General features: G+C 39.6%; 1 protein-coding gene across 1 annotated transcript in view; it reads left to right on the forward strand.

Annotated features, from left to right (window-relative positions):
* CTTNBP2 (cortactin binding protein 2) overlaps nucleotides 1–25,931 on the forward strand; it is a 156,169-nt gene that overhangs the window by 76,313 nt on the left and 53,925 nt on the right. The window contains exons 5-8 of the mRNA XM_060156004.1: nucleotides 4,529–4,732; nucleotides 6,161–6,260; nucleotides 14,340–14,490; nucleotides 17,460–17,711. Of these exons, the coding sequence (XP_060011987.1) occupies nucleotides 4,529–4,732; nucleotides 6,161–6,260; nucleotides 14,340–14,490; nucleotides 17,460–17,711 (707 nt within the window). The remainder of the gene's footprint in view (nucleotides 1–4,528; nucleotides 4,733–6,160; nucleotides 6,261–14,339; nucleotides 14,491–17,459; nucleotides 17,712–25,931) is intronic.

The following is a 25,931-nucleotide window of genomic DNA, read 5'->3' on the forward strand; positions in this document are numbered from 1 at the left end:
TACTTTGGGATGTCTTTCCAGGCATTGAGCATTCCATATTTTTTTTTAATCTAAAATGGTATTACTGAGCTGGATGGCCTTTCTCATGGCCTAAAATGATGTTAGCTGTTTGCCACAAGTTAAATCCACCCTCAAAGGAGGAATTTTTGCTACCATTCAAGGAGCATCAGAGAATGTGCTGTAAGGACTTAAGGTAGTTGCAAAACACAAGTTCCAAAAATGTTTGGGGACATGGCAGTGCTGTTGACATAAATGCATAGACTATAAAACAGAAAACACTTCCTGGGATATATGAATTTTGCCAGTTTTTTAAAAAATACAAAGCCATCTTTGCTTTATACCCCAGTGATTTGCCAGTAGTTGCCTTGGTCATTACTGTGTTCCAGAGTTCAGCTCCAAATGCCCTTTGTTTCCCATGGAAAAGCTTAAAATCAGGATCCGTGACTGAAGAACTTTTGACAGCAGGATTTTAAGTTAACCTTTAAAGTCAGAGAATTCCTAGTCCATTATTTATTCACTAAAATGCCCTGCCTAGGATACAATGGGATTTTGGATAAAGGAACCATAACTCCTCTGAAGAAACACCTTTGCTTGTGTCTAGAGAACAAAAGAGGATAAATAGTGGAACCAAAGAAATAGCAGTCACTGAAGATCCGTGAAACTGGTTCCTCATTTTCTGTTCTCTGATTTTGCAGTTTGGCCAAAATATTCTTAGAACTGCAGGATTGCATTTGGTGCGGTAACAAGCTTTTTTGTCGTTTGATTATAAGATATAGTTTATTAGGAGAAAATGGAGGCAGTGGAAGTTGTTAGTCATCAGCAAGAATTTACTGAACATCCATTCTATTGGGGGATAGAAATGTTATTGCAGTTACATAGTTGGGGTGTATAACTCAACCGTGGATGTAGGTCAACCTAAACTTTCCAAATGAGATATAGGATTTCACCTGTTTTCCATTTAGATGCCCCTATTTTTGCTGCTGTGCCCGCTGCAACTAGGAAGCACCCCCCATCCTCCTTCCTAACCTACCTGTGCCTGGGTGAGCATGTGCCTCGCCAAAACGTAGGCTCAGTGAAGGGTATGCATCTTGTAAATAGCCACTAATGTCATTGTGATTGGTAAGAGCAGGACATGGGGACAGAGCATGTCTATCAAATACCTGGTTGCTGTGTTTTCCAGTGTCGGTGATGAAAAAAGCACTGGACTGAGTATAAAAATGCAACGTTAGTCCATTTCTGCTCCTTGCTATGTATTACCCTGCAGAGCAAATTCTCTCTGAGCTATTAGTTTTTCCATCTAAAAATGAAAGCACTGAACCAAAAAAGTAATAATAGTTCCAAACCAAAAAGATGTATTAAAATTGCCTGTTGAATTTTTCAAAGAGCATCTCACTACCTCTCCCTCTTTGGAAATCTAGATCCCATGATCTTTCAAACTCTAAAAATCTGTTTCTATGTCAGCTTATATGTATGATAAACAATTATGGTTAAATGAAAGCACTGAGGAGAATTGCAGTGACGAAAGATACCACTTTAATGAATTGTGTTGTAAATTACTCTAACTCGATTAGCAGTTTTATAGCCAAATGTTAAATTTTTAGATAACCTTTAAAATTATAAACAAATTAGAATTTCTTGCTGCTGCTGACCTTGTCAAATGAACACATTTTAATTGTTAGGTGAACAGAAGCCTAAACCAGAAATCACCCCAGGCAACTGAGTTTCCATACCCTTGCAAGTGTTGTTTCTGTTTTTTTAAAAAATTATTATTTGATACATTTTATTTAATTTGGTTCAGATTTTTTTCCTTAGGTAAACATATATTTACAAAGTTATCCTCCATGTTTAATTGGCTTAAAGGCTAAGTCAGAAAATGAGATTGATCTGAGCTATGAATGAGATTAACCTTCTCCACACTCTGAAGCTGATGCCAGAAGCTGTTCTTCACTCCTCTGCCATTGCATGTTCTGTCTGTTCCCTTCATCACTGCACGTTCTGCCAGATGCTCACTTTTACTAATGTTTGCACATGATACTGCAAAGCTGAATGACCTTTTTCTAACATCATTAAAGTAGCTGTATGACTGCAGGTCTGTTCTATCATTACTTAACCATTACTTAACCAGTCAGCTAAATATTATCACTTTTATCATTGTCCGGAATTTCAAATGAACAGTAAAGTCTCATGGTGAAGTTTTATTTTTCCCATCTTTATAGCAGGATTTATTATAATAACTTAAGCTTGCCTGTGCTGGAGAAAATTGAAATGATAGTGGAGATTAAAAAATGTAGTTAAACTTTAAGAATACTTGGTATTTATAAAGCATTTTTCACTTTTAAAAGATTATTAAGTGTATTTAAAATAAGAAAATAAAATTGATATATATTCTTCTGGAGTTTTGTATAACAGAACTGTAAGACTCTTGAGTGGTCTAGAGATTGAGAAAATTTTTGAATAAAATATTTTGTCTTAAGATAGCTTAACATTAGAAATGGAGTTTCCCAGGAAATTATCTCCATAATGGACTATTTCCATTAAAAAAGTTAAAATATATTGATATTTTAATTGTCCCCCAAAGTCTAGAATTGTATTAAAAAAAGAAAAATGAAAACAAAACCCAAAAGAATAGGAAACCATTTAATATATACCAGTTGATATTCTTAAAAGGGTGTCAAGAACTGAGACCCCTGGGGTGAGGTAGAGGGATTGAGAGAGACAGACAGAGGGAGAGACAGAAAGGGGACTGGGGTCAAGGTCGGGAGGGAGGAAAGGGAGAGAGACAGATAGACAGACTGACTGAGCATGAGCCACAGTCCCTCCTATTCCACAGAGGACCACAGTGCCAATGCGTTTGAATTGCTTTTGTGTTTGCTTTGCAGTCAAGGTTTCATACCTTGGTGTTTATAATTTCTCTGTTTATCATCTATTTCTAATAAGTACTGATTTAATTTTTGTGGGCTTGTTTCTTTGTTTTTAAGAAAATACAAAAGGTAAAATGTTATCAGAGAGGAGCCTTCTTGTAAGTATGAAGTAAAAAATCTTACTTTTGTAAGAAGAGCTAATGAATATCAATGGGAAAATATCGTAAAGTTTAGATAAATATTTAATTTTGTGAGCAATGAATTTTATGTTATTGCAGTCTAATAGGGTAAAAGCAATAAATTACTCAGAGACCCAAATAATTGATTCTGAAGATATAATATCCAGTTTTTAATAAGCAGTTTCATTTGTAGAGACTGCTTTTTTTTTCCCCAAAGAATCTTTAAAATACTGAGAAATACTTTGGTATGCACTTTTTTTAATACTTAGTGAAATAATTTAAGGCCAATAATTCAAGATTCAATTATGAGTTTATTACATATTAATATAACACCCATGTACTTAGAATATTATCCTGTTACCAAGGTGCAGGGAATGTAAAAGCTCCACTATTGTATCTTACTACAGAGAATGTTACCAGACAGAGGTAGAAAGTGTACCCCAGGAGTGAATATGTGCACATATGCCCCATATACACACCAACTTTCAGGTTTTGGGGGCTCCATAAGGAAGAAATAAAAATGACTTATTTTGAAAGTTAATTGTATTTAAGCCTAAAATACGCTAAGTACCTATATATCATGTTAAATAAACATTTTTACTTTACTGTTTTTACAGCCTTTTGATCAAGGAAGAATTCAGAAAATTTTCCATGCTATATGCAACCGACTTCACACACTTAACAGATTCTCTTCTAAAGCTGCTAAATACTGATGAGAAATCTCTATGATAACTCTTAATGACTTTTGTTAAAACTCTATGGTAGAGTGTTCTGTTTTGTGGCTGATGAAAAGTTTTTGGTGCAAAATGTGAAGATGGCCAGATGACATAGTCTTCAAAATTGTGTATTGAATATTTGTGCTGGTATAGTCTATATATGTTGTGCTTCTGTTAGCTCTTGACACTGAATAGAAGTTGGCTGCCCATTATTTTTCTTCCCAAATAAGGGAATTCAAGGAATGTAAATAGATTCCTTGACAGTATTTGGTCCATCTCAGTGGTTTATGTAAAATTTATATTAAGTACCTTGGAAACATTGTAGAAAAAGGAAAATTTCTATTTTTTAGAATTCTCTATATCTTATACCTAAAGATATCTATCAGTTGATACCCAAAATTGAGGAAATCTGTACATAATTTTAAAATTCAAATTGTTTTGAAACCCTGAGGAGGCGTTTGAACTTTCAAATCGAGACAGCTTTCTTAGCTTCCTGAAACCAATCACCCCTTTAACACTTATCTGTGCAAGACTGATGACTAAAAATAATTTGTCACCATGTATGTTAATTTAACTAACAGTAGATATAAGATTGGAATAACAGTACAGATTTATGCTAAAGTAAATATTAACAGATTGATAATGTTAGAAACCACGTAATCCTCTAGGGGTACATGTTCATGTGTCTGTGTGTGTAATTCAGAAAGGAGTGGGTAATATCTGTCTCTTGACCTTGCTCCTACTCTCTAACTAGGGTCACTTTAACCCACAGGCTGGTCACCCTCCCTAACCCCTTTGCTAATGAGTGGTGGTCCTGCCCCCCTGGCTGGCAGGCCCACCCTTCTTCAGCAAGCTGCTGCCCAGGGAAATGTCACTTTATTATCAATGCTGCTTAATGAAGAAGGACTGGACATAAATTACTCCTGTGAAGATGGCCATTCTGCCTTGTATTCTGCTGCTAAGGATGGACATACAGGTAAGGTGGTGGCATCTTACCTCACTGTATCACCCTCTTGCAAAAGGATGCAGAATCGAAAGCACCTGTAACCACTGTTATGAGCAAAAGGTGAATTTAGGTTTCAAATGTTCTCTTTCAGGTAGAATAAATAACTTTTTTACATGATTTAAAGATTTTATAAGCATTTTAAAAATCCAAATTGGACAGTTCCGTAATAACCTAAACTTTTACTGCAGATAGCAAAAAGTTATCTCAGTTTTATGCACAATGAAATGTATTCGGTTTGTAGAAATTTGGGGTCTAGTAACTGTAAAGGACATTTTCAAATAAAGCCCCCCCATATGTTATCGCTTTGGCCAGGACAAAATAGCTCTAATTTGTTAGAAATAGCTGGTGTCTGCGAAAGCAGAGCCTTAGGGCTTTAGCACATGCTGCAGTGAGGGGAAGTTTGAGTAGTTAGGAAAGGTCATGGGTCTGAAATTGTTCTGTAGTTGGAACAATTTATAGTTATTTGGATTTTTTTAAGAGAACGGAGAGGTTGTACAATTATAAACGACATATCGAAGAAGTCGGGGAATTAATCTTGTTCCTTGAAAAGCAAATCTTAGAGTCAAATATACTAAAACATACAGTAGTGCAGATAAAGAGATGATTCGATGGCAAGAACAGAGTCAAATAGTATTGCATATGTAAGCCATGTGATCCTTGGATAACTCACATAATGTGGCTTCCTTGGAAGTTTTCAGAGCTTCTCTCTGTTCGAGTGGACTACATGCAAGATTCTAGTGAACTACAAGATGATAGCTCATTATTTTAAAAGTATTTTGGAGTACTTCTTCCAAAGTACTGTGGGAATTTTCTCTAAAGAAATTCAGTCTAGTTAATAACATGTGGAATGTGAGGTCTAGGTGCTATTTTTGCCTGAGTCTGATGACTTTGTGTGGCTTCTCCTTGATCTTCATTCAGGGAGTTAAGTGTAAGATGACCACAACATGAAAGCATTTTAAAGATTAAATTAAACATCATAAAGTAAGAATTTAACTATTTAAATACAAAGAATGGTATATCAATTTGGTGAATGGATTTTGTTCTCCATCCAGTAATATTATTTTTGGGGATTGACTGATGGGAAAATCTGATAAAACATTTTCTGACATATGACGGTCCTTTCACTCATCAGCAGCTCCTCTCCCCCCGTCCCGCCAAAAAAAAGAGAAAGAAGTCATGTCTTAGTTGGTGACTCTGGGGTATTACAGTCCTGGGGGAAAGGGGCCGCTTTCCCTTTACAACAGTCTGTGGAGTCTCACAGCGGCCCTGAAAAAAATTGTCAGATGAGCTGTGCATCCGAGAGGTCCCTTGGGGTTAGTGTTTGTCTACAGCTCGTACAGAATTTGGTTCATCATGACTAAGTGGGGAATTAAAATGGCTTTCTATTAAAATCCATAGACTGTGTGAGATTGCTGCTGAATGCAGAAGCCCAAGTCAATGCTGCTGATAAAAATGGCTTCACACCCTTGTGTGCTGCAGCTGCTCAGGGACATTTCAAGTAAGTGATGCTCTTAATTCTTTTTTTTTTTTTCCTATGAAAAGAGCCTCTTTATAATTTGCATACATATTTTAGTTCTGGCTGAATGTGTAAACTAGTGCTTAAGATCCATTGGCAAATAAATTCAACTAAACATATTTGAGAATTTAAATGCAAAGTAGGATCCTAAATTTGCTCTTCTTTTTTTTTGTTGTTGTTTGTTTTTTATACAGCAGGTTCTTATTAGTTATCAGTTTTATACACATCAGTGTATACATGTCAATCCAAATCTCCTAATTCATCCCACCGCCACCCCCATCCCCCCACCGCTTTCCTTGCTTGGTGTCCATACGTTTGTTCTCTACATCTGTGTCTCAACTTGTGCCCTGCAATCCGGCTCATCTGTACCATTTTTCTAGGTTCCACATACCTGCGTTAATATACGATATTTGTTTTTCTCTTTCTGACTTACTTCACTCTGTATGACAGTCTCTAGATGCATCCACATCTCAACAAATGACTCAATTTCGTTCCTTTTTATGACTGAGTAATATTCCATTGTAGATATGTACCACATCTTCTTTATCCATTCGTCTGTTGATGGGCATTTAGGTTGCTTCCATGACCTGGTTATTGTAAACAGTACTGCAATGAACATTGGGGTGCATGTGTCTTTTTGAATTATGGTTTTCTCTGGGTAAATGCCCAGTAGTGGGATTGCTGAATCATATGGTAATTCTATTTTTAGTTTTTTAAAGAACCTCCATACTGTTCTCCATAGTGGCTGCACCAATTTACATTCCCACCAACAGTGCAAGAGGGTTCCGTTTTCTCCACTCCCTCTCCAGCATTTGTTGTTTGTAGATTTTCTGATGATGGGCATTCTGACTGGTGTGAGGTGATACCTCATTGTAGTTTTGATTTGCATTTCTCTAATAATTAGTGATATTGAGCAGCTTATCATGTGCTTCTTGACCATCTGTATGTCTTCTTTGGAGAAATGCCTGTCTACATCTTCTGCCCATTTTTGGATCGGGTTGTTTGTTTCTTTAATATTGAGCCGCATGAACTGTTTATATATTTTGGAGATTAATCCTTTCTCCGTTGATTCGTTTGCAAATATTTTCTCCCATTCTGAGGGTTGTCTTTTCATCTTGTTTATGGTTTCCTTTGCTGTGCAAAAGCTTTGAAGTTTCATTAGGTCCTATTTGTTTATTTTTGTTTTTATTTCCATTACTCTAGGAGGTGGATCAAAAAAGACCTTGCTGTGATTTATGTCAAAGAGTGTTCTTCCTGTGTTTTCCTCTAAGAGTTGTAAGTTTCCGATCTTACAATTAGGTCTTTAATCCATTTTGAGTTTTTTTTTTGTGTATGGTGTTAGGGAGTGTTCTAATTTCATTCTTTTACATGTAGCTGTCCAGTTTTCCCAGCACCTCTTATTGAAGAGACTGTCTTTTCTCCATTGTATGTCTTGGCCTCCTTTGTCATAGATTAGTTGACCATAGGTGTGTGGGTTTATCTCTGGGCTTTCTATCTTGTTCCATTGATCTATGTTTCTGTTTTTGTGCCAGTACCATATTTTCTTGATTACTGTAGCTTTGTAGTATAGTCTGAAGTCAGGGAGTCTGATTTCTCTAGCTCTGTTTTTTTCCCTCAAGACTGCTTTGGCAATTCGGGGTCTTTTGTGTCTCCATACAAATTTTAAGATTATTTGTTCTAGTGCAGTAAAAAATGCCATTGAAATTTGATAGGGATTGTATTGAATGTGTAGATTACTTTGGGTAGTATAGTCATTTTCACAGTATTGATTCTTTCAATCCAAGAACATGGTATATCTCTCCGTCTGTTTGTATCATCTTTAATTTCTTTCATCAGTGTCTTATAATTTTCTGCATACAGATCTTTTGTCTCCCTAGGTAGGTTTATTCCTAGGTATTTTTTTCTTTCTGTTGCAGTGGTAAATGGGAGTGTTTCCTTAATTTCTCTTTCAGATTTTTCATCATTAGTGTATAGGAATGCAAGAGATTTCTGTGCATTAATTTTGCATCCTGCAACTTTACCAAATTCATTAATTAGCTGTAGTAGTTTTCTGGTGGCACTTTTAGGATTCTCTATGTATAGTATCATGTCATCTGCAAACAGTGACAGTTTTACTTCTTCTTTTCCAATTTGTTTTCCTTTTATTTCATTTTCTTCTCTGATTGCCATGACTAGGACTTCCAAAACTATGTTGAATAATGGTAGTGAGAGTGGACAGCCTTGTCTTGTTCCTGATCTTAGAGGAAATGGTTTCAGTTTTTCACCATTGAGAATGATGTTTGCTGTGGGTTTGTCATATAGGGCCTTTATATGTTGGTTCCTATAAAGAATCAACCTGGTTGGAACCTTGAGGTAGGTTCCCTCTATGCCCACTTTCTGGAGAGTTTTTTTTTTTTTCTTTTTTTTTTGCCGTATGCGGGCCTCTCACTGTTGTGGGCTCTCCCCTTGCGGAGCACAGGCCCCGGACGTGCAGGCTCAGTGTCCACGGCTCACGGGCCCAGCCGCTCCGCAGCATGTGGACCGGGGCATGAACCCGTGTCCCCTGCGTTGGCAGGCAGACCCCCAACCACTGTGCCACCAGGGAAGCCCCTCTGGAGAGTTTTTATCATAAATGGGTGTTGAATTTTGTCAGAAGCTTTTTCTGCATCTATTGAGATGATCATGTGATTTTTGTTCTTCAATTTGTTAATATGGTGTATCACATTGATTGATTTGCATATATTGAAGAATCCTTGCATCCCTGGGATAAATCCCACTTGATCATGGTGTGTGATCCTATTAATGTGTTGTTGGATGCTGTTTTCTAGTATTTTGTTGAGGATTCTTGCATCTATATTCATCGGTGATATTGGTCTGTAATTTTCTTTTTTTGTAGTATCTTTGTCTGGTTTTGGTATCAGGGTGATGGTGGCCTCATAGAATGAGTTTAGGAGTGTTCCTTCCTCTGCAGTTTTTTGGAAGAGTTTGAGAAGGACGGGTGTTAGCTCTTCTCTAAATGTTTGATAGAATTCACCTGTGAAGCCATCTTGTCCTGGACTTTTGTTTGTTGGAAGATTTTTAATCACAGTTTCAGTTTCATTGCTTGTGATTGGTCTGTTCATATTTTCTGTTTCTTCCTGGTTCAGTCTTGGAAGGTTATACCTTTCGAAGAATTTGTCCATTTTTCCAGGTTGTCCATTTTATTGGCATAGAGTTGCTTGTAGTAGTCTCTTAGGATGCTTTATGTTTCTGCGGTGTCTGTTGTAACTTCTCCGTTTTCATTTCTGATTTTATTGATTTGAGTCCTCTTCCTCTTTTTCTTGATGAGTCTGACTAATGGTTTATCAATTTTGTTTATCTTCTCAAAGAACCAGCTTTTAGTTTTATTGATCTTTGCTATTGTTTTCTTTGTTTCTATTTCATTTATTTCTGCTCTGATCTTTATGATTTCTTTCCTTCTGCTAACTATGGGTTTTGTTTGTTCTTCTCTCTCTAGTTCCTTCAGGTGTAAGGTTAGATTGTTTATATGAGATTTTTCTTGTTTCTTGAGGTAGGCTTGTATAGCTATAAACTTCCCTCTTAGAACTGCTTTTGCTGCATCCATGGGTTTTCAATCGTCGTGTTTTCATTGTCATTTGTCTCTAGGTATTTTCTGATTTCCTCATTGATTTCTTCAGTGATCTCTTGGTTATTTAGTAGCGTATTGTTTAGCCTCCATGTGTTTGTGTTTTTTACGTTTTTTCCCCTGTAATTCATTTCTAATCTCATAGTGTTGTGGTCAGAAAAGATGCTTGATATGATTTCAGTTTTCTTAAATTTACTGAGGCTTGCTTTGCTACCTAGGATGTGATCTATCCTGGAGAATGTTCTGTGCGCACTTGAAGAAGAAAGTGTAATCTGCTGTTTTTGGATGGAATGTCCTATAAATATCAATTAAATCTATGTGGTCTATTGTGTCATTTAAAGCTTCTGTTTCCTCATTTATTTTCATTTTGGATTATCTGTCCATTGGTGTAAGTGAGGTGTTAAAGTCCCCCACTATTATTGTGTTACTGTTGATTTCCTCTTTTATAGCTTTTAGCAGTTGCCTTATGTATTGAGGTGCTGCTATGTTGGGTGCATATATATTTATAATCGTTATATTTTCTTCTTGGATTGATCCCTTGATCATTATGTAGTGTCTTTCCTTGTCTCTTGTAACATTCTTTATTTTATAGTCTATTTTATCTGATATGAGTATAGCTACTCCAGCTTTCTTTTGATTTCCATTTGCCTGGAATATCTTTTTCCATCCCCTCACTTTCAGTCTGTATGTGTCCCTAGGTCTGAAGTGGGTCTCTTGTAGACAGCATATATGTGGGTCTTCTTTTTGTATCCATTCAGCAAGCCTGTGTCTTTTGGTTGGAGCATTTAATCCATTCATGTTTCAGGTAATTATCGATATGTATGTTCCTATGACCATTTTTTTTTTTTTTGCGGTACGCGGGCCTCTCACCGCCGTGGCCTCTCCCGCTGCGGAGCACAGGCTCCGGACGCGCAGGCCCAGCGGCCATGGCCCACGGGCCCAGCCGCTCCGCGGCACGTGGGATCCTCCCGGACCGGGGCACGAACCCGCGTCCCCTGCATCGGCAGGCGGACTCCCAACCACTGCGCCACGAGGGAAGCCCCCTATGACCATTTTTTTAATTGTTCTGGGTTTGTTTTTGTAGGTCCTCTTCTTCTCTTGTGTTTCCCACTTAGAGAAGTTCCTTTAGCATTTGTTGTAGAGCTGGTTGGTGGTGCTGAATTCTCTTAGCTTTTGCTTGCCTGTAAAGCTTTTGATTTCTCCATCGAATCTGAATGAGATATTTGCCGGGTAGAGTAATCGTGGTTGTAGTTTCTTCCCTTTCATCACTTTAAGTATATCATGCCACTCCATTCTGGCTTGTAGAGTTTCTGCTGAGAAATCAGCTGTTAACCTTATGGGAGTTCCCTCGTATGTTTTTTGTCGTTTTTCCCTTGCTGCTTTTAATAATTTTCCTTTGTCTTTAATTTTTGCCAATTTGATTTCTATGTGTCTTGGTGTGTTTCTCCTGGGTTTATCCTGTATGGGACTCTCTGCGCTTACTGGACTCGGGTGGCTATTTGCTTTCCCATGTTAGGGAGGTTTTCAACTATAGTCTCTTCAGATATCTTCTCTGGTCCTTTCTCGCGCTCTTCTCCTTCTGGGACCCCTATAATGTGAATGTTGTTGCGTTTAATGTTGTCCCAGAGGTCTCTTAGGCTGTCTTCATTTCTTTTCATTCATTTTTCTTTATTCTGTTCCATAGCAGTGAATTTCACCATTCTGTCTTCCAGGTCACTTATCCATTCTTCTGCCTCAGTTATTCTGCTATTGATTCCTTCTAGTGTAGTTTTCATTTCAGTTATTGTATCGTTCATCTCTGTTAGTTTGTTCTTTAATTCTTCTAAGTCTTTTTTAAGCATTTCTTGCATCTTCTCGATCTTTGCCTCTATTCTTTTTCCGAGGTACTAGATCATTTTTGCTATCATTATTCTGAATTCTTTTTCTGGAAGGTTGCCTATCTCCACTTCATTTAGTTGTTTTTCCGGTGTTTTATCTTGTTCCTTCATCTGGTACATAGCCCTCTGCCTTTTCATTTTGTCTATCTTTCTGTGAATGTGGTTTTTGTTCCACAGGCTGCAGGACTGTAGTTCTTCTTGCTTCTGCTTTCTGCCCTCTGGTGGATGAGGCTATCTAAGAGGCTTGTGAAAGTTTCCTAAATTTGCTTTTCTTAATAATAGATGTTTGTATATGAGGGAAATGAAGAAGAGGAATATGCTGTTTCCAAACCTCATGTGAATGAACTTGCTTCCGAAGAAGATTATTTTTAGCATATCAACATAAAGTCATCCCTCCTGTCTATGGGGGATTGGTTCCAGGACCTCCTACAGATACCAAAATCGAGCATGCTCTAAGTCCGTTATATAAAATGGTGCCGTATTTGCATATAACCCACGCATGTCCTCCCGTATACTTTAAACCATCTTTAGGTTACTTATAATACGTAATACAATGTAAATGCTATGTAAATAGCTGCGAGCATGTGGTAAATTCAAGTTTTGCTGTTTGGAACTTCCTAGGATTTTTTTCTAAGTATGTTCCATCCGGGGTTGGTTGAATCCGCAGATGTGAAACCTGCAGATAAGGTCAGCCGACTGTGTATGTGGTTATATAACAGATTGTTAAACACTTTGCTGTTCACTATTTTCCACCACCGCAACCTAAAAACCTTTTTTTTTTTTGCACTATGCGGGCCTCTCACTGTTATGGCCTCTCCCGTTGCGGAGCACAGGCTCTGGACGCGCAGGCCCAGTGGCCATGGCTCACGGGCCCAGCTGCTCCGCAGCATGTGGGATCTTCCCGGACCGGGGCACGAACCCGTATCCCCTGCCTCAGCAGGCGGACTCTCAACCACTGCGCCACCAGGGAAGCCCTAAAAACCTTTTTTATGTGCGATGGCATTAAACGTAAAACATAGAATTATATTAATTGTAATACTCTTATAGCTTCCTACTGGCAGTTTATTCAGTATTAAATCCCAGTTATTCACTTTGTTTTATCATTAAAAAAAATTGAAGCAGAGCTTACATACTGAAAGAAATTACAGCACAAAACCAAAAAGAGCCTATCAAGTAAAATATACGTAAGTTTAGCAGTGATTTCTTCAGTAGCTTAATAAGTCAGTTGACTATAGATATAACTTTCTAAAATCAAGTAATATTTTAATAATAAAATAGAATATAGCTGAATTGCTTTATTTGCCTGTGATGAAATGGCAGGCTCTGGAGAGTGAAAGCTGTGTTCAACTTTTTTATTTTACCATCCCGATAGAAATGTTTCCTTTAACAAATCTCAGAATTCTTGAAGTACGGGTTTTACATTTTACACTACTGTTACTAGTCCTAAAGATAAATTTTAAAAAATTCAAAATGCATCCATAAAGTACAGTATTTTTTTTTTTTCTGTGTGTCTAACTTGTCTCATCACCCTGAGTTTATTGTTGAGGATCAGAGCTACTGATTTTGCTGCTACTTTTTGCATGTATCCTAAGTCCTCCAAGAGAGATTCTTCTTCTGGGCTACACTTTTACCTTTACTGCCAGCAGGCAATCTGTAGGGCCACTTGCTTGGATAGTGTAACAGTCATGGGAACAGAGGCATGGATGGTTTTGCAAAAAGGGAGAACCCTGGTGAAATGCAGGGGCTTGATTAATTTAAATGTGTATTAGATACACATTAGTATGTAACTTATTTTAAAAATATGCATAAACAAACCAAATGTTGCCAAGGGAAGCCAAGAAAAAAACATGCATCTGAGCAAAGAAACAAAGATGTGAGTTCCTTCTTAATTTGATGATTTATCACTCTTTTTTAAGTTTATTCTCATCTAATTTTGCAAACTGAAGTTAGTTCCCAAGTGCCGTGAAGTCTTGAATTTACCTCATTGCTTTCCTTCTTGATTTTCAGGGCAATGTGTTTCTGCTTAGCTGTGTCTTTTTCCTCATAAACTAGCCCCACTTCAGGAGACAGGACAGCCTCTGCTGTCTTTTCTCCCCAAGATGGCCCTTTTCTGTCTCCGTACTGCCTTTTATAGTGGAGGCAAATGGTGCCCTGCTGTCTGTGCTATTTTTAATTATTTTCTCAAGTGGAAATCTCAGAATGACTCAGCAGCCTGACTTTTTTCAAGGTTCAAACTATTTTGAACCACAAATAATATATATGTCAAGCACAGTTAAACATATTCCAAGGACTACTTTCACAGTTTGGTTGCAGAGAACTGTCATAAACCACGTATTCACACTTGATCAAAGCTGCTATTTTAAATTTTCATGGGAGTAGTTAAAATACATCTTCCCAGGCTTGTTAAAAACAGTATCTATGTAATAAGACCAGGAATAATTGATACATATATTTAATAATTCATGTAAATAAAGATGCAGAATTGCTCTAGCATTATTTTCTCTATTTAATATCTTGGTCAGGTGGTACTTCAGAAATCAAACCCAGTTTGTATGTAATTAATCATAATCTTGCATTTAGGTGTGTAGAATTATTAATTGCATATGATGCTAATATTAATCATGCTGCTGATGGAGGACAGACACCTCTATACCTGGCCTGTAAAAATGGAAATAAAGAATGTATTAAACTCTTGTTGGAAGCTGGAACTGACCGAAGTGTAAAAACCAGAGTGAGTACCTGTATGTTGGGTTTTGTCCTATAATTTACAATACGTCTCCAAACTCTACAGCTCGAAATACAGTTGCTTTGTTTTGTTTTGCTTTGAGGATATTGGGTAAGGACATTGTCTTATTTGTTTGAGCATCTCATTATTAGAAGCTTGTTCATTAGCCTTTCTTTTTTAAGGTAGTTGGTGTAGTGCCTGGGAATTGTAAGCAATGGACAAAGGTCAGCTGTCATCGAGGTCGTCGTCACTATCCACAGTAGTGCTCATTTATAGTATGTGTAAACAGGAGGGAGTTTGTGGCAAGACAGTGCCCATTGCCAGTACTTAGAGGAAGGTTATTTGTGCTCACTGTTCTTCCCAGGACTGACGTTTATTGTTGCTAAGATTATGCAACACCTCACAGAGTTCAAGGTCATTGTCTAATTTGAGTCAGAACTTGAAGCACTGTGTATGGAAACCCACTATGAAGCCTAACAGGCTGAGGTAGCTGTTGACTGCATCCCACACAGTTCTGGTACCTCCTGTACAGGGTGCACAGGTGAAGTCAGGGACTTGGAAACTGAAGAAATTTGGAGTCTGATCCACAGAAGAGTCCTTGGATAATACTTCTGGCTCAGCCACACAGAAATGCATTTGAAACAAACTTCTCAATTCAGCTTCCCAAACTGGTCTTCATCAACCTATCATGATAGATTTAAGGACCAAGAAATAAGCCTTTGTACACTGGCATGCATTTCTCCAGTGGGGGCCCATCTAAGGACTGGTGGGTTTAACGGAGCCCACTCTTCACTAGGATCAGGAATTTATTTATTTATTTATTTTCAGCTTCCCAGAATGTGAAAAGTGTAATAATCACTACCCTCCAGGATATTCCTGAGGAAAGACAAGTGTAGACATCTTAATCTCCAAAGGTTATCTGAACCTTGGATCTCTTCTGTTAATAGAGAATTGACTATACTGTGCATCCATTTCATAGGAAACACCCTTAACATTTTCTAGGATAAAAAGGTGCATTACCTACTTTAAGGTCACTCTTAGATTTTGGATTTTCTTAATTTATCAGAAGAAAACAAACAATTAATGGTATAACCAGAGATATAAGCTAGGTATAGACATTTTCCATTGAGTCCTATTGCAAGGGCTTTTTTTCTTTAATATATTTCCTATTTATTTTTTTAAAATCTGAGAAAATAGTCCAGATTCATGTTGTTTTATATATTTTATTTAAGAAATCTGTGTTATTACACATTCATTATAAAATTCTGCCTTACATATGAAAAAGGAATGAATTTTACATCATTATCTGAATGAAAAATAAGTAGTTCAACATAAAAAGTCACATCCTATAAGTTAGAGAACACAGAAATCCATGCCCTCAAGCTAGTTGTTGATAAGCTGAATGAAATCGTTAGAAGTACAGAGGCTCCAAAGTACAGAGATAAATAGCAGAATTGATAAAGGATCTTAAGGGAATAATTATTTCTCATGATTTTTAATAAGAAATCAAAGGAGAATGAAAGATTTTAAATTTTTCAGAAGTAACTGCATGGCCTTTGTAATATAAATTAAGGAAGGTCAGGAACACTTACACTCTGTTGCCTAATTAAGGCTGATACCCATGTAAAGGTATCTACAGCCCAACAAAGAACAAGCCATGAAACACTTTATCTGCCTGGGGTACACCGGAGGACTATATGGTACTCCAGCTACTGCCCAGCCATGGTCTGCTGTTAGCCAAGTCGATTCCCTTGATATGAAGTACAGGACTAGAGAAAAAGCCACATCATTCAGTGAGAGCTTTAGCAAGTGATCAGATGACTCAGTCTAAATGTAGATGGTTACCATTTATTGTCTGTTCTTCTCCCTGTTATTTTTTTAATGAAATGAAATGAAAAAAATAGGCCAAAGGGAAAATGAAATGAAGCCAAAATACGTATCACCGAAATAATTCTCAGTTCTTTTATGAAAGTCTTAAAAATCTAAGGAAGGTGGATACCTGAGTAGAAGGCAGACCTATCTTTATATAAAAATGAGAGACTACAGAGGGGATCAGGATTTCCCCTAGAATAGTGTTTGTCAAACTTTAGTGCAGCAGAGTTGCCCACATGGCTGTTAAAACAGATTGCAGGGCCCCAACCTTGAGATTTTTGATTCAGTAGGTCTGGGATGAGGCTCAACAATTCACATTTCTAACAAGTTCACAGGTGGTGCTTACGCTGCTTGCTGGTCAGGGGACCACACTTGGAGAACCACTGTGCTAGGAAAGAGTTGTGAGTCTGCTCTAGCAACCAGCTAAGTGGACGGTTGAGGCTTCAAAGTAGAATATGTTCTAGAGAATGGGCCCAAGCGTTTCAGTTGGAGCATTTTCTAAGCTTGCATTTATCAATATCCAGCTGCAGTCACAGAGAGCTCCATAGAGGCTGATAGGTATCTCATGAAGTTACTTGACTTTGTTTTTCCTTTATGTCTGCCTTTTCCCTGTTATCTAGAATCTTTCCTTCTGAAATCAGTGGCATAAAATTTTAAGATAACTAGAATTAGGACTCTTCCCTGTAGGTAAAACTGGCTTATAGCAGCATTCATTTAGTACAGTACTGGTAACTTTATATTTGCGTATAAATTAAAAAAAAATCTTTATGCTAAAGTTCATTCTCTTTCGTAATATTAAATTGAGATTTTGTTTTACCATATATAATGCTTAGTTACCATCCTGGGCAGTACCTGTTCACTCCAGATGGTCAACTGTTAAGAGGAAATTCTTACCAAATAGCAAACACGAGTCATAGCAATGGAAAATACACTAATTGACAGTGGTCTGAGAACTTAGCTCATCTATGATATTCAGGATCGGAAGCCTGATTTTCCCAGCTCAGTGGTCCATGCCCAAGAACATGTAGAGGTGAACTTTAAATAACACAGTTCTCAACATTGATGTTGTAATCAACCCTTTCCCCCGGTCGTTTTATTTTCAGGATGGCTGGACACCAGTTCATGCAGCTGTGGACACTGGTAATGTGGACAGCCTCAAGCTTCTCATGTACCATAGGGCCCCAGCTCGTGGAAACTCGTTGCACGAGGAGCCCGAGTCGGGCGTCTTTGACTTGGACGGAGGAGAAGAGAGTCGTGAGGGCACATCCAAGCCTGTTGTTCCTGCAGACCTCATCAACCACGCCAACAGCAAAGGCTGGACTGCTGCCCATATAGCTGCTTCAAAAGGTTTTAAGGTGTGTCTGGTAGCAGCTGGCCTCATTACACAGTTGTACTTTGATGAGTGGCGAAGTTGTCTGCTATTGACTGAGTGTGTTTCACCTGTATAATTGGGGACTGAGCAGTACCATTGCAGGAGATGATCCGCTTCCAGTACGAACCAACATTTTTTTGTCCAGCAGATATTTACGGCCAAGCGTATATGTGACTTAATCACAAAAATCAGTTTGGAGTTTGTTAACAAATGTGGGAGTAATTCCAGACATTTTATCTCATGTCAGATTAGAGGAAAAGTTGGATATTGATAGAGTCCACAGGGTTGTTTGATTCCGTACCAAGACCATGCCATGAGTTAGAGGGAGGGCCAGGATTCAAGTACACATGTCCTGTACTCTGAACTCCCTCACTAGCCCTACCTGTGCTGTCTTATGATACATAAGAGGGCATTCTAGATTTCACTCATCAGTTAGAAGAGAGAAAGATTCTGATTATTAAGGAAATAACATGAAATAGTAAGCCATCCATTCATGCTTCTTTTTCTATTTAAATCACTTGAGCAATAATATTGCTTTAACAATGAAAATCTATCAGGAAGCTCCTGAGTGCAAGGCATTGTGTCAGCTAACGTTTGCAGGAATCATTTATGCGATTAGTTAACTCCTAGTTCAGTGGCAAGGGTGCAAGATACAAGACAAGTGTAGGATAAGAGAATTTCAAAAAATTTAAAACAAGGGTAATAGACACGTGGTTGGAACAGTACAAAAATGCAAATTTTTATTTTTTGGAAGAGAGAGTGCATGTATTTCAGAGAGCAGAGTTGCGGAATATTAGGCTCAGGAATGGCTCATTCTGGAGGAGATGGAAACGATTTTGGTCTTGCAGGGTGGGTTAAATTTGTCACCCATCACTGGAGAGGAGAGTAGTTCAGATGGAGGGAGCAGTAGGAACAGACCAGAAGTAGGGAGGTGGGTAACAGCTCCACCTGAGCTAATGAAGAGTAGTGAGAAGTTCCACAGTATGGCACCGGCCTTCAGTGATGTCTTAAGAAGTTTGAGCTTTATTTACTAGTCAGAGTAAAACCATTGAAAGGTTTTGTACAAAGGAGCAAAAGAATCAGCTCTGTAGTTTAGATTGATTGACTGAGCAATAACATTTAGAAGACTGGGGATTATGAAAACATTGGTGGCAGGGGAGAGACTAGGTGAAAGATGATGGGAGTGGTAGAAATACTAAGAGAGATCACGGAGTACAAATGTCCAAGAATTGAAGACAGATTAGATACAGGAAATGAGCGAGCTAAATAGAAGGATCATAGTGACATTCTCAGAAAGAGAAAGAAGAGGCGTCATTGTGATCAAGATAGAATGTGGGGCTTCCCTGGTGGCGCAGTGGTTGAGAATCTGCCTGCCAATGCAGGGGACATGGGTTCGAGCCCTGGTCTGGGAAGATCCCACATGCCGCCGAGCAACTAGCCCCGTGAGCCACAACTACTGAGCCTGCGTGTCCGGAGCTTGTGCTCCACAACAAGAGAGGCCGCGACAGTGAGAGGCCTGCGCACTGCGATGAAGAGTGGCCCCCGCTCGCTGCAACTAGAGAAAGCCCACGCACAAAAACGAAGACCCAACACAGCCAAAAATAAATAAATAAATAAAATTAAAAAAAAAAAAAAGAAGATAGAATGTGGATTTAAGCATGCTGAATTTAATTCTGGGATATGTTCAACCAGATGGAGATATCTGGAAATAGCTAGAAATGTGCATTTGGAGCTCTTGGTTGGGTAACTTCCTGTTGTTATGATCTAGAGCAGAAGCTGTTCATTTTGGACTTTGGGGTTTTTTTTAGTGAGAGAAAGGCATGATTCAGTTCAACGTGGAGGTATTGCTTGCTAGTAGTAGTTTACTCCTATTTTATCCTTAAAAGAAAAAACCTACAGAAATTCCGTGAACTTGATATATATATATTGGTTTGAATGGAAGGCAATGACATTTGACATAAAAGTGTTTGGAAGACAAAGATGGAAAATATGAAAGCTTAAATTTGAAAATGCATAGTTAATCTAAGACAGTGAATCTCATTTGATGGAGGAAAGGTACATGGAAGGGGTAGTTCTCAACTTACTTCCCCCTTCAAGAAAATCTGAGGATAATGCAAGAGGTTACTGACAGCGGTAGGTTGTTCATGCACTCAACCTGAAGGCAAGAAAAAAAAAGGCAAAACAAAAAACAAAACCTGAGCATCACTGATCTAGAATGTTCAGCCACTGACCCTCTGATGCTAGGCAGAGAGAGGAGCCCACTCTCCAGGGTGAGTTACCCTGCAAGGGTGGGGGGCTTGTGTTGCCACTCAACTCCTTCATTATGAACTCCTCATAAGTCCTGGTGTTTGTATAGCCGAGGATGGCGTCTTCATGGCTTCCCAGGCCCCTGGCAACGTGGATGCTCTGTCATCATTGAGTAAAGGGAAATAGGATTTCTTTCTCACGTGTAATATGACTCTCTCTGTATTCTCTTATGTTAAGAAGCTTAAGATAAATTTTGAACAAGGAGAGATTTTAGAAAGTGAACGTGACTGACAATATCCACACACTGCAAAGAAAAATAATAAATTGAAATAATAGATTTTTTTTTTGCCCTGGAGTAGATATGTCGTCTTCCAGGCTAACCTCTTCATTTTATGGTTAGGATATTTAAACCCTGGAGGGATTAATAGATAGAAGTTGGAAATGAAGCCCAGAATGCCTGGTTTCTTTACTTGTGCGGCCTGCCTTCCTGGTCAGTCATGGGTATTGGAAAATATTTTTCATCCTTTGCCTAATACAGTGTTTATATCCTGGCTGACTCCATAGAGGTAATCCATTCACAACTAAGTTGCTAAGACCAGTTTTCTGAAAAAATAAATGACAGTTCTGAGTTAATCATTGTGTGGGTGAAGAGATTCTACACTGACCTCAAGTAGAGCTTAAAAGGTGTATGTTTTTTTTCTCTTTGCAATAGCATATATGTGTCCAATCTGCATAAGGTAGTAGTACTGTTGTTACCCAAGAAGATGACTTCAGTTTCCATGTGTTTTTGAATGTAAAAAAAAAGTGGGATTTCAGAGCTTGAAGACACATAGCTCATCTAGTCCAGCTGCCTTGCCTTGCAGATGAAAAAATTAAGTTTTGGGAAATAGTGTAACTAATTCCCCAAGGTCAATTCATAGAAGACCAGATTCCCAAATCAGTCCTTTTTCCACTTGGTTCTTGGTCGTTTTCCCAATGTTTAAGCAATTTATGCAAATCACCATTTAGTGTTTGGTAACAAGAGTAGCTCTCTCTAAAGCTGGTCTGTGACTGCTCCGAAGTTGAACTCATCACTGAGGATAAACTTGTTTTCATCACTTAGGGTGAGTGGATAGAAGAGTTTCTTAGTGAAACTCTGTGTTCTGTCATGAGAACTCTGACATGTCAAGTTCCTGCCGCAGAAATAGATTAGGGAGAGTGTCTGGATTTGAGCGGCTAGTTGTTGAAGCTCTCGTTCAAACAGATTCTTTATTTGGCGGATTATGTGTTTTGAGTAGATGATAATTCTAGCTTACGTATTGCCCAAGCCAGTGGCTTCCTGTCACTCATGCTCTTACTCAGCCTTTCTGGGTTGTTTAACATGTTGACTCTAATGCAGACTCCTCCTCAGCTTCTGGAACACTGCTCCTTCCTCGCTTCCCTTCTGAATTTGATGACCAGGCTTTCTCTTTGTTTTTCTGGTTTTTCTCTTTCGTTTTTTAACCCTCAGAAACTCCCATGCTCCTTCCTAGCTGCCTAGTCCTATTTTTTTTTTTTTTTGCGGTACGCGGGCCTCTCACTGCTGTGGCCTCTCCCGTTGCGGAGCACAGGCTCCGGACGCGCAGGCTCAGCGGCCATGGCTCACGGGCCCAGCCGCTCTGCGGCATGTGGGATCCTCCCGGACCGGGGCACGAACCCGCGTCCCCTGCATCGGCAGGTGGACTCTCAACCACTGCGCCACCAGGGAAGCCCCTGCTTAGTCCTATTTTTAAGAGTTTATCCAGTCTTTCGGCTTTAACTGTGGCTTCTACAGTAACTCTTCCCAAACCCAGATCTCATACCTGGCTTTTTACCTGTCTTCCAGACATTTATTTCCACCATCCTAGAGGTCATCTCTAGGCAGTCCCACAGTCCTCTGGTCAGGCAGTGGCCATCCTCACAGTGTGTAGGAACTGTGGACTGATGGACGCATTGTTACCTCTTAGCCAGGCGAGTGTCAGGCATTCCCTCCCACCCTCCAGCATCCACCTGACTGGATAGTCTGGATGTGGTATGTGTCTTAAGCACAGAGGCCCACATGGAGCCCCAGGATTTAGATTTCCTGTCCCTAGGTCATGGCTGCAAAGAGAAAAAAAAAATGATGAGTCCCTAAATGTCTTCCTTGTCACAGAGTTGGGTACCTGGCTAGGAGAAGACAAAGACAGGATAACCTGTGATGTTGGACCAAGTCTTTGGGACTAGATGATAAATAGAAATCTGTGCTTTTGATTCTGCATGATAATTTTTTTCCCTTAATTTTTATAAAATTATTTTCGAAAAGGTCAGACTGTGTGTAGATAAAGGGAAAGCTATTTTTTAAAACTCTCATTCCAGAGTGTTCAGTGCAGAGTATTGCATCTTTGCTTAATTTGAACAGCAATGACTCACAGAATCCTAAAGGATTCTCACATAAACTTGGCCAACCAGAGTTTTGCTCCACCCCTCACCCAAGACATACACTTTCTGGTGTTTTCCACTAACACCTTTCATGGGTCTGGTTTTGACCCTTTTCCTCCTTTTGCTCTCTACTTTCCCTCTTGAATGATCTTTTTGGTCTCTAGAATATAATCTATAGAGATTCCAGAATCTTCTCTCTAGCCCACCTAACCGTGTCCTGAGTCCATTCAGGAAGGTCTTATCCAGGACGCCCACGGTTTTACAGGGCATCTCCTTGATAACCCAGTTGGCCCAGTACAGTCCTTGTTTATGCCCATCATCCCAATGTAACCATTAACAGTGCCCCTTTTTACTCGTAAAAGTGTCCCAGTTTAGCCAATTATATGGTAACCCTATTGATGACCATCTTCATGTTTACTTCCACCAAACAGCTCCATGAGGATGCATGCCTGGGCTCCCGTGCTTAGGCTGCATCTCTCGTTCCTCCTCTCAATCCACTAACATCACCTGACATTTGTGTTTATTGCTCCATCTTCCTAAGATAATGAATTCAAATGATTGATAAAACTCTAGATTTTATTCCCTTATAAATGAACACGTAAACAAAGGGAAGGCTGTTTTTTTAAATGTCCCTTGGGGAGCCCTCGTCATGGGCTGTCTGGACTTGTGTAGGCCCTGCTGTGAGCTCTTCATCTCCAGTCTCTCCAGCTCCTTTACGGTGTCTCGAGAGGGGCCTTCCTAACAGGAAGTTGGTCATGTAATTTACCTTTCGTCTTTACAAGGAGAAGTGACCTGTCAGTCGCTTCAAGCATAAGTGCCAGATCTTTACATGACAGACAAGTCCCATCCAGATCTGGCCTCAGCCTCTCTCCACAAGCACACTTGTCTCCTTTCCCCATGCACTGTCTGCTCTGACCCTGCAGTGCTGGCTGTTGTGTAGACACCCCGTGCTGTCTCTTCTCTCCCTGCCTTTGCATCTGCTCTTCTCATTACCTCAAATGGCCTCTTCTGTCCTGACCCCTCCCTGCCTGGAAAACATCTCAGCTTAAGTCTTGGCTTCCAGGAGTTCATTGGTCCCCAGAGCACCTCTTCACACTTCACTTAGGGAGCTTGTTCTTTACTGGGATTATGTGTATGCCTCCCTCCCTTTCCATCTGCTCCAAAAAATCACTTTTCATCGTTGTATATGTTGTGCTCAGCAGTCTCTGGCCCACAAGTACTAAATGTTTGTTGAATCAGTGAGTGAATGGGCTATCTTATGGGAGTTCTGTCTTAACTGGTCTCCTTTCTGTCACTCTCTTTTTCTGTATGTCTTCCAAATGTACCAGTTGGTTTTCAGAACTGAGCTGATCGTGGCGTTTCCTACCCGAACATATCCTCATGCCTCCAGGAAGACATTGAGGCTCCCTAGCACTCAGCCCTCCACGGCTGACGCTAGCTGTCTTCATCTCACCCCTGAGTCTGCCTGCTTCCTCATACTGTTATTTCCCATTGTGATAGCCTCCATCTCCCCTGCCCTGCAAAACAGTGGCACACCCACACCCCAAGTTGTTCCCAGCACGTGTGCCAGGCCCTACCTGTGCATTTGCAGACTGCTTTCCCTCCCACTTCCTTTGCCCAGTGTCAGACCCTCAGCTCCCTGTCCTGACTAGGATCTTATCTCTAGCTCTTTGGGCTTGGGGTTTCAGCTTATTCTCCCTGGCACTGGTACGTTGCTTCTCAGCTCTTAAAGGCCCCTGGCAGAGGTGGTTCATTGTCCCTCAACATCTTTTCTACCCTCTTCTACAATAACGGACCTCTCAGAGTTCAGCTGGGCTCTTGACCACCCAAAATAAAGACTATGTTCTCCAGCCTCCGTAGCAGGTGACCATGGACACCTACCTAAGTTCTGGTGATTGGGATGTGAGTGGAAGCAGAAGTTGAAGCCTAAGCCACTGCTTTCTGAAGTCTCTGCTCTAGGGAATTCCCTGGTGGTCCAGTGGTTAGGGCTCCACGCTTTCACTGCTGAGGGCCCGGGTTCGATCCCTGGTCGGGGAACTTAGATCCCTCAGCTGTGCGGCGTGACCAAAAATAATAATAAATTAAAAAATAAAGTCTCTGCTCTAGCACATGTATCTGTATCATAGTTAACAGCACTTTGATTGAGACTCATTCATCTAGACCTCTTGCTCTGCATCACTTGGAACAGCCTGCCCAGTTTAGGTCCCCTGAGAATCCATTTCCAGAAGAAGCAACTAGCATCACAGCAAGTGTTCTCTTCACTCGAAGCCCACCCTTCGAGGAGAGAGCTTAGATTCTTTGCTCTGCCTTTCCCACCTCCTCCCCCTCCCCTTAGTAGAACTTTCTCCTCACTTCAATAGCCCCCTCTTCTGGGCACATTTTCCCCGTGGCTCTTGACTATACTTTGCGTTTCTGCCGGAGAAGCAGAAACTGTTACCATCTTCGTCGTCACAACCCTGGGCTCTAACACAGCGCCTGGCACAGAGGTGCTTAGTATCTCTTTCATAAAGTTGTGAGGATGTGTGAGCACTAAATACTTGTGCTGTGTTGGAACGGTGCCTAGAGCTTAGTGTGTGCTCCAGTAGTTACTGTAGCTGCTGCTGTTCAGTGTCAGTTGGGTCAAGTTTTCATCTTCTTTGTGTTCCCCACGGAGCCCAGCATAGTGCTGTGGAACTCACAGCTGTGACCCTGTTTGAATACGCGTTATCCTGCTATCTTTCCAACATTTCTTGCTTCCTTATAGAGAAAGCTACTGCTTATTTTATTGCCTACTGACCTACCTGAGTGTAATAAAAATTATACACAACCCACTTTATAGGTCAGACTTAAAAGAATCTTGCAGATTTTGGTTGCATCTTTTATCATTTCTGTTTGTAATTTGAAGTACCATCACCTAGAACTATGACGTTTGCTGATGTGCTGTAATTCCTCACCACTTACCTGAATATTTGGGCTGTGTTCTAACTGGTGATGATTATGGTGATTATAACAAAAACAGCAGCTAATAAATATTGAGAACGTTTTGCGTGCCAAGAATGTAAAAGCTTTTTACCCATCTTTTCATTTAAGTCATGTAACAGCCCTATGAAATACAGATATTTGAGACACAGATATGGAAACTGAGCAGGAAAAGGTTAAATGATTTACCAAAATTCGTAGATAAAACCAGGCGTAGACCTCCCCCACCCCCCGGTCTGTTTTGGCTCTTACCTGCTTTTGCTGCAAGTACTAACTTGTGTAATAAATGTATTATTTTTATCTCTTATCATCTGGGAATTCATAAAGTTTAATGCTCAGATTGCATTCTACTTAAATCTTTCATTAGAGTTAATTTTATTAAATATTTTATACATTTATTGATTTTGTACAAATTAGTGATAACAATTGGGCAAAAAATTTATGTATTTGACTTAGTTTTCAGTTCATTTCTTGGCTTAGTGATTTTTTTTTAAACCTGAACCCCAGACCAGTGAAAGCTAGACTTTGATTACAATTGTTAGAGAAGATCCCTCCGACCTGAGCAGTGAGAAACCAACGTCCA

Source organism: Lagenorhynchus albirostris, chromosome 8, assembly GCF_949774975.1.
Source record: "Lagenorhynchus albirostris chromosome 8, mLagAlb1.1, whole genome shotgun sequence".
Classification (NCBI taxonomy): Eukaryota; Metazoa; Chordata; class Mammalia; order Artiodactyla; family Delphinidae; genus Lagenorhynchus; species Lagenorhynchus albirostris.